This window comes from Notamacropus eugenii, chromosome 3 (genome assembly GCF_028372415.1).
Source record: "Notamacropus eugenii isolate mMacEug1 chromosome 3, mMacEug1.pri_v2, whole genome shotgun sequence".
Classification (NCBI taxonomy): Eukaryota; Metazoa; Chordata; class Mammalia; order Diprotodontia; family Macropodidae; genus Notamacropus; species Notamacropus eugenii.
In genome coordinates this window covers 201996065-202010932 of record NC_092874.1, presented here as the reverse complement: position 1 = coordinate 202010932, position 14868 = coordinate 201996065, and the positions used below count along the sequence as shown (strand labels likewise).

The window sequence follows — 14868 nt, the reverse complement described above, 5'->3', positions numbered from 1 at the left end:
GTGTGTGTGTGAGTGTGTGTGTGTGTGTGTGTGCAAGTGTGTGTGTGTGTGCATGAGAGAGAGAGAGAGAGAGAGAGAGAGAGAGGGAGAGAGAGACATGGTCAGACCTGTGCTTTAGGAAGATACTTTGACAGCTGAGCAACTGAGGGAAGGATGGCTGGGAATGGGGAGATACTTAAGTTAGGGAAAGCAACCAAGAGGCTACTGCAATAATAGTCCAGGCATAAGGTCATCACCAAGGTGGTGACTGTGTTAAAGAGATATTGCAAAGGTGACATTGAAGCTGAGAGATAAATGAAGAACTGGAGAGACAGAGTTTCCCATAATCAATTTATGAATTGGGCTAGCTGGCAATCAATAAATTGACGGTCAGTGGTCTCTTTCTGTAACCAAAGACACCTGATAGAGATACCAAGTGTTTTAATATATTTTTAGAAAAGGAGGTGCCTCCAACAGGTGAAAAAATCAATGCTAATTGGTGAACAGTTAATGAAGGGGGTGGACTTTCGAATGAGGAGGTGGGCTGAAAGCCTTCAGCTCCTTCTTCTGAGAATGACTTGATCTTGAGACTCAACTCCCTCCAGCAATCTGCACAAAGGAATCCATCTCTACCTAGATCACTCTGGTTGATTTTCTCCTTCATGAGCTGGGTTATCCTAAACTCTGATCGGGGGTACAATGACATGGGCTTATTGCTTTAGGGCTGAAATTCTCTTTACACTCTGAACAGAAGTAAGGTTTTCTAGTTGAGTGAGGTCCTGCCCAAGATTGGAGGAGCATGTTCCAGGAGGATTTGGGCAACCTCATCTATCAGCAAAGTCCTTCAGAAACTGACTGATTTACAGGGACTGGTCTCTGAATACGGAAATTGGTGCAAAGATAAGAGAAAAGCCTGAATCCTAATTTAATAATTGGTTATCAATATAACAGAAAAATAATTTCTCTCAAAGCTAAATTTAGCAGGACTTGGCAACAGATAGGATAAGAAGGGGTGAGAGAGAGTGAGATGTCTGGGAATATACAAAAGTTGTGATCCTGGGTGACTGGGAAGATTGTAGTACCCTCAATAGTAGTAGGGAAACTTGGAAGAACCATGGATTTGGGAGGAGAAAATGATAAATTCCATTTTAGACACACTGAATTTTGGATATCCAATTTTTGGATGTCCAATAGACAGTTAAAGATATGCAACTAGAGGTCAAGAGAGAGGTTAGATCTGGATAAAGAGATTTCAGAATCATCAGCATAGAGATTATAATTGAATTCATGGGAACCAATGAGATCAGGCATGGAGAGATCCCCAAACAGACTGTGCATGGTTTAGGAAGCAGGGATTAGTCCAATATGGCCAGAGTGTAATATCTACAGAAAGAAGTCATAGCACATAAGACTTGAAAAGTGAACTGGGGCTAAATTGTAGAGGGCTTTGAATATCAGGAGAGGAGTTTGAATTTTTCTCAGCAGGCAATAGGGAACTCCTAACTTATTGCAGGAAATAACCGCTCATGGTCTTATGATGCTCTCTGTCCACAAAGCATTTTCACACATATAATCTTGTTTGTGTTTCACACATACAATCTTCAAAGCAACCTTGTGACATGGGTAGGGAAGTCTTCTTCCCTTCATTTCACAGATAAGGAAATGGACACTCAGAGAAATTAGTGACTTGTCTAAGGTCAAAGAACTAATGAGTGTCTGAGTCCACATCATAGCCCAGCTCCCTTGGAGCCAAGTCCAGGACTCTTTGCACCGGGTCATAATATTTCCCAACAAGATTTGCATTTCAGCAGAGAAGAGTTAGAGATTTTGGAATGAATGTCCTGTGAAGATGGTAAGTTACAGGTCTAGGTTATTGGGTGCTTGCCATGATTTGGTTTCCCTAGAAAACCATAAGAGTAAGCTAAGTACCTATCTGTGAAGGAGAGATATGACGAATTCTGTCTGTGGGAACGGCAGAAGGTGAATTGACCTTCCATCTTTTTTTTGGCAGCGGGACCTTGATTTCACAGTGGACTTGGACTTTAAGGGACAGCTGTGTGAAACATCTGTATCTAATGACTACAAAATGCGTTAGTACACAAAGGAATTTGTAGAAAGCAAAAAGAAAAAAGAAAAAAAGAAGCACTGTCTCATCTCGATCTGCTGCATTTGCCCACCAAGGAAAACTGTTTGCAGGACTACACACATGGACCTCAGTGTGTAAACTCAGCCCAGAAGTTTGGTCACCTCAAGAGGTTCCCGGCAAGCCTTGCTCTAGGTTGGAGATTTAAAAGAACCCCCAGCCCAGCTCTGAAAGTCCAACATAAAGGTCATCTAGGTGAAGAAGTGCTGGTGCTCCAACAAACCCTTCTAAGGATGGAAAAGGACATATGCATACCAATTGTATCTTTAACTGTGAATCTCTGGATCTTCCAAGTTTTGCATGCTGCAGGCAATTAGGGCAGACTGTTTACATTAAAATGCAGAGACATAGTGTCTTTGATAGCTTAACCAAGATTACCTGTCTATCTGTGGTGTCTGTGTGTGTGTGTGCAACATATATATTAATTTATATATCCACATATGCCTGTATATGCATGCATATACAATCAAGTGGGTATATCTAGACATTAATTCAGAGTGGTATGTAAGTATGTATATATGTGCATATATATATATACATATATATGTATTTATATATATATCACTTGGAGGGGGTTCTGTTGCTTTTGAATAAGGAGTTTGTTTTGTGGTTAGTTTCTCCCCTTAAACAGATGTTAAGCAGCCAGTGAAAGTTATCTGTACCAGCACTGGTTTTCCTTTAACCGGACCTGTCTCCTAGTGCCTAGCATAGTACCACATGTCCAGAGGGCACTGAATAAAAATGGATGAAAGTGAGATGGACTGAAGTAAAGTGCATCCTTTATTCAAAATGTCTTGACCCTTAGGTTTTAGAGAGAGGACCCACTTACGTTACCTTGAGATTTAAAGAGTAATAGAAAATTAGCCACTTCATCTGGGTTGGTTGCTGTCCTTTGTTCTCAAAGAGGACCAAAAGAGGATCACTATATTGGTGTAACACCAGTCATAGCAGAACACCTGAGGACTGCTGCTGTGAATGACTTCACTAATCACATAGTATAATGAACTCTCTATTTATTCAGCAATAAACTAAACATTGTTTGATAAAGTAAAGCATAACACTCATAGCAACATCCTTAAATAAAACACATCATCCTATATATGTATATATATATATATATATACACACGCACACACATACACACAATATTGATATATATCGTATATATTGTCTATCTCTATCTATCTGTCTGTCTGTCTGTCTATCTATCTATCTATCTATCTATCTATCTATCTATCTATCTATCTATCTATCTATCCACACACAATATAGAACTAAACTGTCAAGCATTCAAACTATGCTTCAGAGAGCTCAACTCTGATGGGCTGGCCATGTTGTATCAAATGCAAAATGTATGCTTGCCAAAAAGACAATTTTATGCAAATCTCGCATGGGGCAGGCGATCACATGGTGGTCAGAAGGAGAGATACAAGGACACTCTCAAGGTCTTTCTCAAGAACTTTGGGTTTGATTGTGCAACATGGGAGACACTGGCACAGGACCACTCAGCATAGTGTGCCCACATCAGAAAGGGTGCTGTACTCTGTGAACAAAGAAGAACTGAGACAGCACAAAGGAAACATAGGATACACAAATTTGAAGTATCCACCCCAAATATTCACATGGACTATCTGTGCCCAATCTGTAGTGGAGCATTCTGAGCTCATATTGGTCTGATCAACCACAGTTGGACATATTGAAACTTGACCCTCTCATGGCAATGTCATTTTGGTCCTCTTCAAGAGCGAAGTATAGCAACCAACCAACCATATACACAATAACAACAGCAACACCCTTAATCAATACTAAGTATCCAAGTAAAATCCTTTTTCAAAATACCACACTATCCACCCCTAGATCCCAGTAAGAACCATCTACTTACATGATGCCAAGTAAAGTTGATACCAAGATCCAAGTAATGTCCTCTTCCATCTTAACTCAAAGGTGATTTCCAAGTCCCATGGTTCTTCCTCTGTGAGTTGACCATTCCTGACTCTCGCCTGGATTCACACATAGGCAGCTGTCCACTCCTGCTCCATGTCTCAGCTCAGGAGGGCTGCTCCACTCCACAGCTTCTGCCTCTGGGAAAACAAAGCTGAACAGGCCAACAACAACACTGATACACACTACCAGAACTGTCATCTCAATTCACCTCCAAAGTCCAGAGCCTCTGTGATTACAGCTCAGTTCATTTTAACAACTCTCAAAAGGGGACAAGCCTCTTTGTCATGGGAGTGTTTCTGCCCTACAGCTCTATTCCCTTACAGTTCCTTCAGCAAGGCTGTCATCAGAGGTCTCCTCTCAGCTCTCTTCTCAACTCTGGCTTACCCCTTCAATTCTGGCTCTCTTCATATCTGCTTTCTCAACCCCAGCTCTCTCTTTATATACAGTTCTACTCAGTGTCTGATTGTCTAGAACCCACATGTACATCTCTTATTGGCTAGAACTCACATGCACATAGCAGATTGCTTAAAACTCAATCCAAAAAAATAGCAAAGATCCTACTTTGCTTGCTGTTACAGTTGGGGTCAAATTACAGTGTCCTACTGTGGCTGATCAGACCAATCCAAGTTCAGAATGCTTTACCGCAGGTCGGGCACAAATAGGACATACGAATATTTGAGGTGGATTCTCTAAATGTGCACATCTTGCCTTTCTTTTAAGCTACTTCAATTCTGCTTTGCTCAGAGCACAGCACCTTTTCTGATGTGGGCACGCCATGCTGGGTGTTCCTGTGCCAGTGTCTCCCTTGTCACGCAATCTGTTCCAAAGTTCTTCAGAGAGATCTTGAGGGTGCCATGCCAGGAAGCTGCTTCATCTTATGAAAAGAAAAAAAATAAAACCCAAACCCAACAAAACACAAGAGCTTCTTGGTTGTGTACACATTCACTCTCTGGAAACTTAACAAAAATGCTCTTTGGGATCCATACTGGACTTTAGTTTCCATAAGAGGAACTTAAATTGACTTAGGAATGATTGTTCCATACAATTCTACCCCATTAAAATGGATTTTCCTTCCCTTTCTCACTTCCTCTTTTCTTTCCCAGCTGCCATGAGTTTCCAGGAGATTTAAGCATCTGCCACCAAGTGCCAATTTGCCCATTCATCTGCAGATCTGAGTACCTAACATGCAGCAGCCACTGAATAAGTGGGGAAAAAGACATGAATGAGTTGGAAGGGATTTGGGGGATCATTTAGCCCAGTCCCACCATTTCTCCTATAAGGAAACTAAAGTCCAAATCCAGGAAATGACTTAACCAGTAAGTGACAGAATGGGGATGTAAATCCTTATTTTCTAACTCCAAAGTCCAATATCCTTTCCATTTCTCACAGATCACCTGTGACTTCTCTAGACATTCCTATAGTACTTTGGAGTCTGACTCAGTTAATGTGAGTATAGAACCAGATCTGGTAGTAGAGTAAGCAACTTCCTAGGTTACAACACATGGCTGGGAGGGGAGTTGGGAAACTAGGGAGGTTTGAATTGGACTTTAAAAATGGGTAGGAACATGCATGCATGCTTACAAAATAAAGCTAGTTTTTAATCTTAGCATAAACAAAATAACAGCAGTACTTAAGAACAAGGAAAACGTGTAATAAAAACAATGTAACATCTCCCAAGAGATTATGAACCCACTGCTCTTCTAAACCCTAAGATATGGGTTTAATCTGAACGTAGAACTTCTAGGATGTGTGTAGTTTCATTTTATTTCATTCCTTAGTGGTGAAGGAGTCTGAACAACAGTTTCTACAAGATATTTAGCTTATACTTCCAAAGGACTGACCATCAGTTACAAAGACAGAAGCCTTGAGTAAGCTGGCACCTTGGATTCATGGCAGAGGAATGCGCAACTGATGGGGAATGCCTCTTAGGAGAATTGTTTCTCCCCCAGGTTCCAGCTGTGTTGTCGCTAGTGAGGACTTTGAGTGCTTCTGGTTGTGGCTAGCCCATTACAGAGCAGAGCAAGTAGACTGAGCAGCCAACCCTGGCAAAGAGCAGTGCTGCCATTTTCCATTGGTATACTGTTTGACTTTGTCCTTCGGCATTGCATCGCTTATTTCACTAGAATCCAAACCCTATGCCTCTAAGCAACAGAAAAGGGGCGGACAAAGTGAGGATGCTGCATTTCTCAAAATGAACACCCCAGACTGAATATACTACTTCAGGTGTAAAGCCAAGGCAGAGTGCAGAATACTCTTAATGCCTCTTAATTGTCCTCTCGGATCATGTTTGGTTGGTTATCATAATAACAATAATTAGGATTTATATAGGGCTTTAAGGTTTGCAAAGAACTTTACAAATATTATGCCATTTTATCCTCCAAAGAATCCTGGGAGATAGATGCTGTTATCATCCCTATTTTGCATGAGCAGAGACACAGACAACTCAAAGCCTAGCCCAGAGTCAGACTGCTAGTAAGTTTCCAAGGCTGGATTTGAACTCAGGCATTCCTAACTTCAGGCACAATACTCTAATCACTGTGCCACCTGCCTTGCCCCATACATAATGTTATCACTGCCCTGCACAGAGAGGTCCACTCTCTGAGAACTAAAGGAAGTTTGGAACTTCCCATTTGAATGAGTGCATACAATAACCTCCTTGGCAGGCCAAGGTCCTGAATGGCATTGTGGGAGTTCCCCAAAGCTCTGTCTTGGGCCATCTTCTCTCTCCACAATCTCTCTCTCAGTGACCTTATCAGCTCTCCTGGTCCAGTTACCTCCTCTGTGTAGATGATTCTCAGATCCTGTTACTTGTCCTGCCGGAAGCTAAGTATCACCTGGCTTATCCATCTGCTATGAACTGCAAGTGGGCAAGTGCCTTCCTTTCTGTGTTGTCTCCCCAAATTATAACTTGTGCCCTTTGAGAGCAGAGATGGTCTCAAATTTCTATTTGTATCACCAATATTTAGCTTCATAAATGCTTTTCTATCCCATTCCAGCAAACTGTTGCCTCATATTGAGTCTGTAATCTACTAAAAGTTTTATACTTTTGCAGATTAACAACTTTCTAGATATAATTTTTCTGTCAAATCCTTGTCATTTTGGTTTTTTAAAAAAACTCATTAAGATTTAACCTTTAACCTTTAAATGTTCCATCATGTTATATATGCCCCAATATTCTAGCCTGTTAAAATCTTTCTAGACAGACTAGGTGGTGTAGTGGATAGAGAGACTGACCTAGAGTAAGTGAGGTTCAAGTCCAGCCTCAGACACTTCCTAGCTTTATGACCCTGGGCAAGTCACTTAACCTCTGCTGCCTCAGTTTCCTCAAGTATAAAATGAGGATAATAGTAATAATACCAACCTCACAGGACTGATGTGAGGATCGAATGAGATCATATTTGTCAAGCACTTAGCACACTATCAAAGATGTAGAAAGCCCTTGAGAAATGCTTATCCCCTCCCATTTCTTATTCCCTTCCCTTCCCTTTCTAAAATGTTAAATACCTCTCCTCCAGATTCTTCACATCTGTTAAGAACTAGGAACTCCTAAATTTTAGATAACTCAGCATTTTAATACAGGACCCTGAAGGTATGGCAACAGTAACAACCAGGCATGACAGCATCCTACTTCCATTCGGAAGACTTCATCTTGCTTCATCCAATGGCTTTCAAAGATTTTTCACACTTGGTCTAAAGTGTTTGAATGAGACTCATTCATTGATTAAGCATATTATCACTTACATTATGTGAGGTGGGGTACCTTGATTGATTTACTCAATCACCCCAAACTTTGATATATGTGTATGTATCATATTTTACAAACATGAGATGCAGCATAGCACGGTGGCCATAATCTTGGAGTCAAGAAGACCTGAGTTTGAGTCCTACTTCTGACACCTACAGTTTGTATGTATAACCATAGACCTGTCATGCAACTTCTTCATACCCTGGACAGTTCTCTAAGGCTATGAGTTACAGAAGATTGGAAGTAAAGAAGCTTGGAAATCTACAGGAGACAAAACTTAAGGAAAAAGAGGTCCTATATATGTATATATACATATGTGGATGGATATATGTGCATATATGTATGTGTGTGTATCCATCTATCCATCCATATAGGTGGCACCCATATGGTGCCCATATATCTGTATATGTGTATATAATATCTAATGTATAATATTATCACATACTATATATACATACATACACACACACACACACACACACACACACACACATATATATATATATACACATACATACACACAGACACACGGACACTCAGACACCCAGACACAGACACACACAGGAATATATATGATATATATGTAAGGGCAGAAGAAGGGAAGGCAATTTTTTTCTGTCCTCTTTCTTTTCAACTACAAAGCTTCCAACTGTATCTACGAATCTGCAGGCAAATACTATCTTACCAGAACTGGTTAGATGCACTCTCTCTTTTGCCAAGCAGTTCAAAGATTCAGATCTCAGTCTTAGATACTTCTTTAATCAGTTGTCCACATTGCAAATTTTCCCTTCTGAAGCCTTTGACTTCAATTTGCTCCCCTTGCCCCCTAAAATCTTTAGTGTCTTGATGATCTTTCTAATGTCTTTTTTCAGTATTATTTGTATTCAAATGAATAACCAGAAATGTGTAATAGTCATATAGTCTCACAAGTCTTGAGAGATCCTCTTTCACATGCTGTAAACATCCCAGGAAGATAGTTATCTTGTTATTTTCATTGTCAGGTGAAAAAGTAGGTGCCTCAGCTCCTCATCTTTGTCTTAAACTTATACTAGATAATTTTTTACCCAATTGTACCTATAGATTCTTTGGAGGAGAAGCAACTACTTCTTCTTTAGAGGGTCCAACTCCTTCCTTAGCATGAAGAGGTTCACATTCATTACTTAATTCCAAGTGTTCAGTTGTCCCTTTCTTCTCTGTCATTATCTTCCACCCTCTAATCTCTAAATGTAGGTTATGTATATTCATATCAAATCACGTCAGATCATATCATATCATGCCATGCCATTCCATACCATATAACATATGATACACCACATATCATACAATACCATATCATATCATATTGTGCCAAACCATACCACATTGTGTCATGTCATGTTATATATCACATCCTATCAGCTCAGCTCATATCATGTGTAACATCATTCCTAATACATGCCTCTTCAGATCTTTATTCTTCTTTGTTTTGATACTGAAGTCCTCTTCTATGGGTTTTTTGCTTGTTTGTTTTTAAGGAACATTTTATTCTCTCCGATAATTGGGAGAGGCCTTCTGTATTTCTTTTGCCTTCTCCTCTAGGAAGGAGGTCAGTTTGTACTTTGAACATATATTACAGTTTCTTGATTGTGGCAGAAAGACAAACACTGTGTATTCCTTACGGTTGTAAGCAATATCTTTAGTCTTTTTCATTTTTGTTAGTAGCTTTTGTGGCCAACCTCAAGAAATGCTGCCTATAGATTCTGGAGTATCCACTCCTTTTCTTGGCTTGTTACACCTTGCTTGATAGACACACACTGCTGTCACACACACACTGCTACACACACTTGTCTTACAAGCTTTTTGTCCACTTCAGATCCTTGCCCTCAAATCGTTCTACCCTTCTTTCTCCTGCTATAAATACTATTTTTTTCTCTATCTTAAGTTCAAATCCTTCTTTGTTTCTTCTTCTAGCACTTGTCTTTGTCCTTCTCCTTTAACCGTCCCAAGTTTTCCTTCCCAGTTCCTTCCCTGACCTTTACAAATATCCTTTACAGTTTTTTCTCCTTCAACGTGAGTCCTCCAATTTCTTTCCAACATTTTCTCTCTATTGTGTTTTAAGGTTTACAAAATGCTTTTCTCAAAACAATCCTGTGAGTCAGAGTGTAAGTATTGCACAGATGAGGAAACTGAGATTCACAATGTCAGGCAGTCAGTCAGCTATCAGCACTCATTAATAAGCACTTACTATGTGTCAGACACTGTTCTGGGGATACAAAGAAAGGTAGAAACAACCTTTACCCTCAAAGAGCTTATACTACAATGAGAGTGGGGCAGGCAGAAGCCAACATGCAAATAACCAGGTAAATAAAGACTATATACAAAGAACAGAGAAGATAATCTTGTAAAGGAAAATATTGCTTGAAGGGCAGCTAGGTAGCACGGTGGATAGAGGGTTGAAATCAGGAAGATCCATCTTTGTGAGTTCAAATCTGGCTCCAGACACCAGCTGTGTGAACCTGGGCAAATCACTTAACCCTGTTGGCCTCAGTTTCTTCATCTACAAAATGAGTTGGAGAAGAAAATGGCAGATGGGGGCATGAAGAGTTGAACACAACTGAAAACAACTGAACAACAAAATTGCTTGAAGTCAGGTTCTCTAATTGCAAATTTGGTATTCTTTTCTCTATAATTAATTGGAAACACATTAAGAGTATAGATTAACTCATTAGCCCCTCAGAACAACTGTCCTAAATGCCTTCTCCAGGGTCCTCACGTCCTGGAAAGCACCTTGGAAAACCTTTCAGGAGGCAGTTCTTCCTTCTGGCTGAGGTAGCTGCCCTGCCGTGCCAGCTGGAGACATGCTGTCACATTCTGTGCTTCGTGCTGGGCTTTTTCATTTGCCTTCTGGCCCAGCATGGCACAAATCACTGTGCCAGCCTTCTTTTCATAAAGATTGCTTGTACTGTGTAACTGTCCCTGCCCCTTCAACTCTCTTGTGCTTAGCTCTGCAGAAATTTAACTCATTTCATCCAACAAAACATTATATGGTGAGGTTCAAACAAGAGTCTTTGGGAAGACCGTCTTAAAAATTCAGTTGTCACTAGATTGGTAGTCATGAAGACCTGGGTTCCAAGTTGCATCAACATGGGCAGATCATTTAGCTTTTCTGAGCCTTCATTTCTAAATCTGTAAAAGGGGATAAGAAAACCTCACTTTGCAAACTTTAAAGTCCCGTGTGAATATCTATTAATGTGGTGAGCAAGAGGTTGTCTGGCAGGTGGGACTTATGGTCTAAAGTGTGACATGAAAGTTCTCCCCTCTTCCTAGACCTTCACAGACTCAGAGTTAGAAAGGCCATATACTCCAGGGTCTCCAAAATTTTTTGCTAAAATGCCTATGTCATCAAATAATAATTTGATCACTTATCCTGAATGTATGTATAGTTATGAATTCAAAAATGATATAGATGTCCTACTGTAATATCTAGCTTTTCAAAAATAGAAATTAAAAAGGATGAGATAAAATGAACAATATATTTTATTTGGTTCATTGGAGGGGATTTTCTTGCTACAGGGAACTCCATGACAAGAAAAAACCTCTACCAGTGGAGGCTGACACCTTATCTGTAAAATTATAGTCTTAGAGAATCACCTAGAGCATTGAAAGGTAAAATGATTTTCCCAAGGTCACCCAGCCAGAGGTGACATTGCCATGCAGGCCTTCCTAGCTTCCAGGTCTGCTCTCTATCCATTTAGTCATGCTGCTTCACATTTTATTCATTAAAAGTGTAAAAAACCATTTGCTTTCATAAAAATATTATTAACAAGAATATTTTTTAGTGAGAGCAGTGTAATTGAATAAGCTTCACCTTTTTATCCCTGTGGATGCACTGGGGAATAGGGTAAGCTTATAAAAAAAGAGTTGTTTGTTAGTAATTAATTATTCAATTAATTCAATTAGTGTAGTTAGCCAAATAGATGAATTTCTTTCTTTAGATACTTTTTTTGAAAGATACATGACATAAAAATCAATTGATAGGTCATAAGAGTGAATGTAGCAACTTTTCAGCAAGAATAATATTTCTCTGTGTGCAAATAAATTCACCAAACTCAACACACAAAAAAATAGTCATGTGAATGTCTCTGATTTTTAATCAGCAGATATTTTTCAGTATAAATCTATTCTGTTTCTTTACATGGTTCCACTTAATAGAAGATATCATACTTTAATTTACTATTCATATTTAAATATCTTAGTTGCATTTTTGTATAAGTGAGGAGATGAGTAAAAAAGGCCAGCTTATAATAAATACTAAAAAGTAGGTCAGGACCAGGTTATGAAGGGCTTTAAATACCAAACAGAAGAATTTATACTTGATCCTGAAAGTAATAGAAAACTATTGGAATTTGTTGAGTAAGGGAGTGACATGGTTGATGTAATCTTTAGGAAAAGCTACTTTGGTAGATATGTAGAAGGTAGATTGGTGTGGGGAAAAGTCTTCAGGTAGGAATACTAATTATGAGCCATGAAGTCATGAGGGAGAGGGAGTGGTAATCTTGGGAGAAGAATGGAATTTATCCACCACTGCAGATACTCCTATGGAAGAATACAACTAAGGCCTCACACAGAAAGGAGATTGGGGAATAGAGGAAGGATATGGAATGAACACGTTTTGGGGGATAATGGGTGAGGGATAGTTCTGTTTGTGTTGGAAATAAATCATGTGGTTGGTTATTAGGGGAGGATAGGATGTGATCCATCTTCCCACCCTCAGACTGTTGATCATAGCCCCCACTCTGGAGCCCACTGATCTAGTCCAATGTACCAGAACAGCAATCTCTTCTACAACAAACCCCAAAGTGGTCATCCAAACTAAGTGATAGAGAGCTCATTACTCTCTCTGAAGTAGCCTGTTCCATTTTGTCATTGCTTCATTCATTATTTTTTTCTATATGTTAAGGTGAAATATGCTTCTCTGCAAGTTTGATATATTGTTTTTAACCCAATGTTCTGAAGCCAAGCAGAACAAGTTGAATCCCTTTTCAGTGTGACAGCACTTCAAAGAGTGGAAGATGGTGATCCAGAAGAATTTTCTTCTTTCAAGCTAAACGTCTCCAGTTCCTTCAAGTGGTGTTCACCCAACCAATAACATGCCATTTCACTCTAAGCACTATCACTGCACTTGCTGGCCCTTTTAGTCCCTTGCTAGGTGGGTGATAATCTCTGACCTAGACCTGTGGAACAGCAACTGCCCCATCATTATTGAATGTCCTGTTTTCTAAACAATAATCTGCAGTGTAATTCCAATAATACTAGGATTGGAGACAGAGAATATGGGTTCTCTGACTCCCTGTTTGCCATTTTTTTTCCTATATGACCTGGGACAAGTCAATTACTCTTTCTAACTTCAGTTTTTTTATCTGTAAAAATGCAGGGTTTGGACTAGATGACTTCTAATATCCATCCTTATTCTAAAATGGTGCTCCTATAATTCTCTTAAGGGTTGCAGTGACTTAAAACTCTGAAAACCATGTTCCTCAAAAACAAAAGAAACACTTCCCTCCCCCCAGCCCACTCCCACTAACTCAAATGTTCCTCTTTATGTTCTTTAGCTTGAAAATGTCTCACTGATTCAGAAGACATGCAGTGCTTTGTAGATGCTTTGTCAGTTGCCATTTTGTGTATGTCACCCATCCCAATTCACCCACACTCTTCTGGTGCTTTCTCTATCAGAGAGTTGTGCTACCTGGCCTCAGTCAGTGTGCCATATCTCTGCAGAATAGAAATAAGCAAAATTTTTGCCAATAAGCAAACAAGTAATTTTAGCTAAATACAGTTGGGAGGAGAGGGAACATGCTTAGCTAGAAGGATTTATTTATTTAATGGGTTTACCTTGGAGCTAGGCAGTTTGTTCTGTCTCCCCTAAGATTTGGATTTCATCATCCCACTGGTTGAATTCCCTGGGATCACATTCCATATACTTTCTCCAGACAGAAATGGCAGCCTTGATGTAGTGGAAAGAGGTTTGAATGTGGAATCAAAGCACTTCTACTACTTAGTACTTGCATGACCTTGGAGAACTCTCTTTGGGTCTTAGCTTTCTCATTTATAAAATGAATAGGATGGCCTTAATTATTTCTAGTCACAAATTCAAATTCTATAATCATATGATTCTTCCAAAAGCATCAACATTTTATTTTTTCAACAGGGAGAATAAGCAGTGATGAGAGTACTTGGAAACTTTCCAGTGACCTTGTACGACTGGGACAGTTCCCTGAACTTTCCTGTCCTGTCCTGTCCTTCCCTTCTCCTACAAATACAAAAAATTCTACTGGGGATTGTAATTTATCTCTGAGTCACTAGAATAAACAATATTGCCCTTGAGTATTCTGAATGGAAGACAGGATGTGAAACCAAAACTTAGATTGACGGCTTATAAAGTTATCATTCAGTTATGGAAGCCATTTCTTTTTACAACCCTGTCTCTTTTTTCAGGTTAACTATATAGAATTCTTTAGGGATGTTTTCCAGTCACCAGCATCTCCAGAGGGATTCTCCTTTCCCTTCCTACACTTCTTTCTCCCCTATGTCTTCAGCCATGATGATTGCTGTCTCATTATATAATTTGCAGTTTATTTATTACTCTAAATATGTAGCCAGGTACTCTACTCGTCTTCCTTATGTCTCATGTCTCCAGGTAGATTTCAAGTAGGTCTCAGCAGATGCAAAGAACTCAATGTTTATCCAAGATGAGGCTTCTATATGTAGCACATATGAATTCTGGGGTTCTGCTTCAACTTCACTTTGTGTTGAAAAGTTAGGTCGCCAGAGGGAGGTTACTAGGTCTAGGGGCTCGAGGGGGTAGCCTCTGTGGTTGAACGACATCTTTCTGGTATTATACCTTACAAGCCCCTATCCCCTTATGATTATCTATTGATATCAACCAGTCAGTCAAATTTAATTAGCTTTTAGAAAGTGATATTTACTAAGGAGGTATAGTAAGAACTTGGTACAAATCATTCCCCTACAAGAGCGTGTGACACACTTTCCCACTAGTACATTCAGAGTCCAGGGGGAG

General features: G+C 39.6%; 1 protein-coding gene across 1 annotated transcript in view; it reads left to right on the top strand.

The window, feature by feature from the left end:
* The window catches only part of PRMT8 (protein arginine methyltransferase 8), a 170198-nt gene extending 168041 nt beyond the window's left edge, over nucleotides 1-2157 (top strand). Inside the window, exon 10 of the mRNA XM_072650330.1 lies at nucleotides 1991-2157. Within this exon, the coding sequence (XP_072506431.1) occupies nucleotides 1991-2074 (84 nt within the window). The 3' untranslated portion in view covers nucleotides 2075-2157. The remainder of the gene's footprint in view (nucleotides 1-1990) is intronic.
* Nucleotides 2158-14868: the final 12711 nt, after the last annotated feature.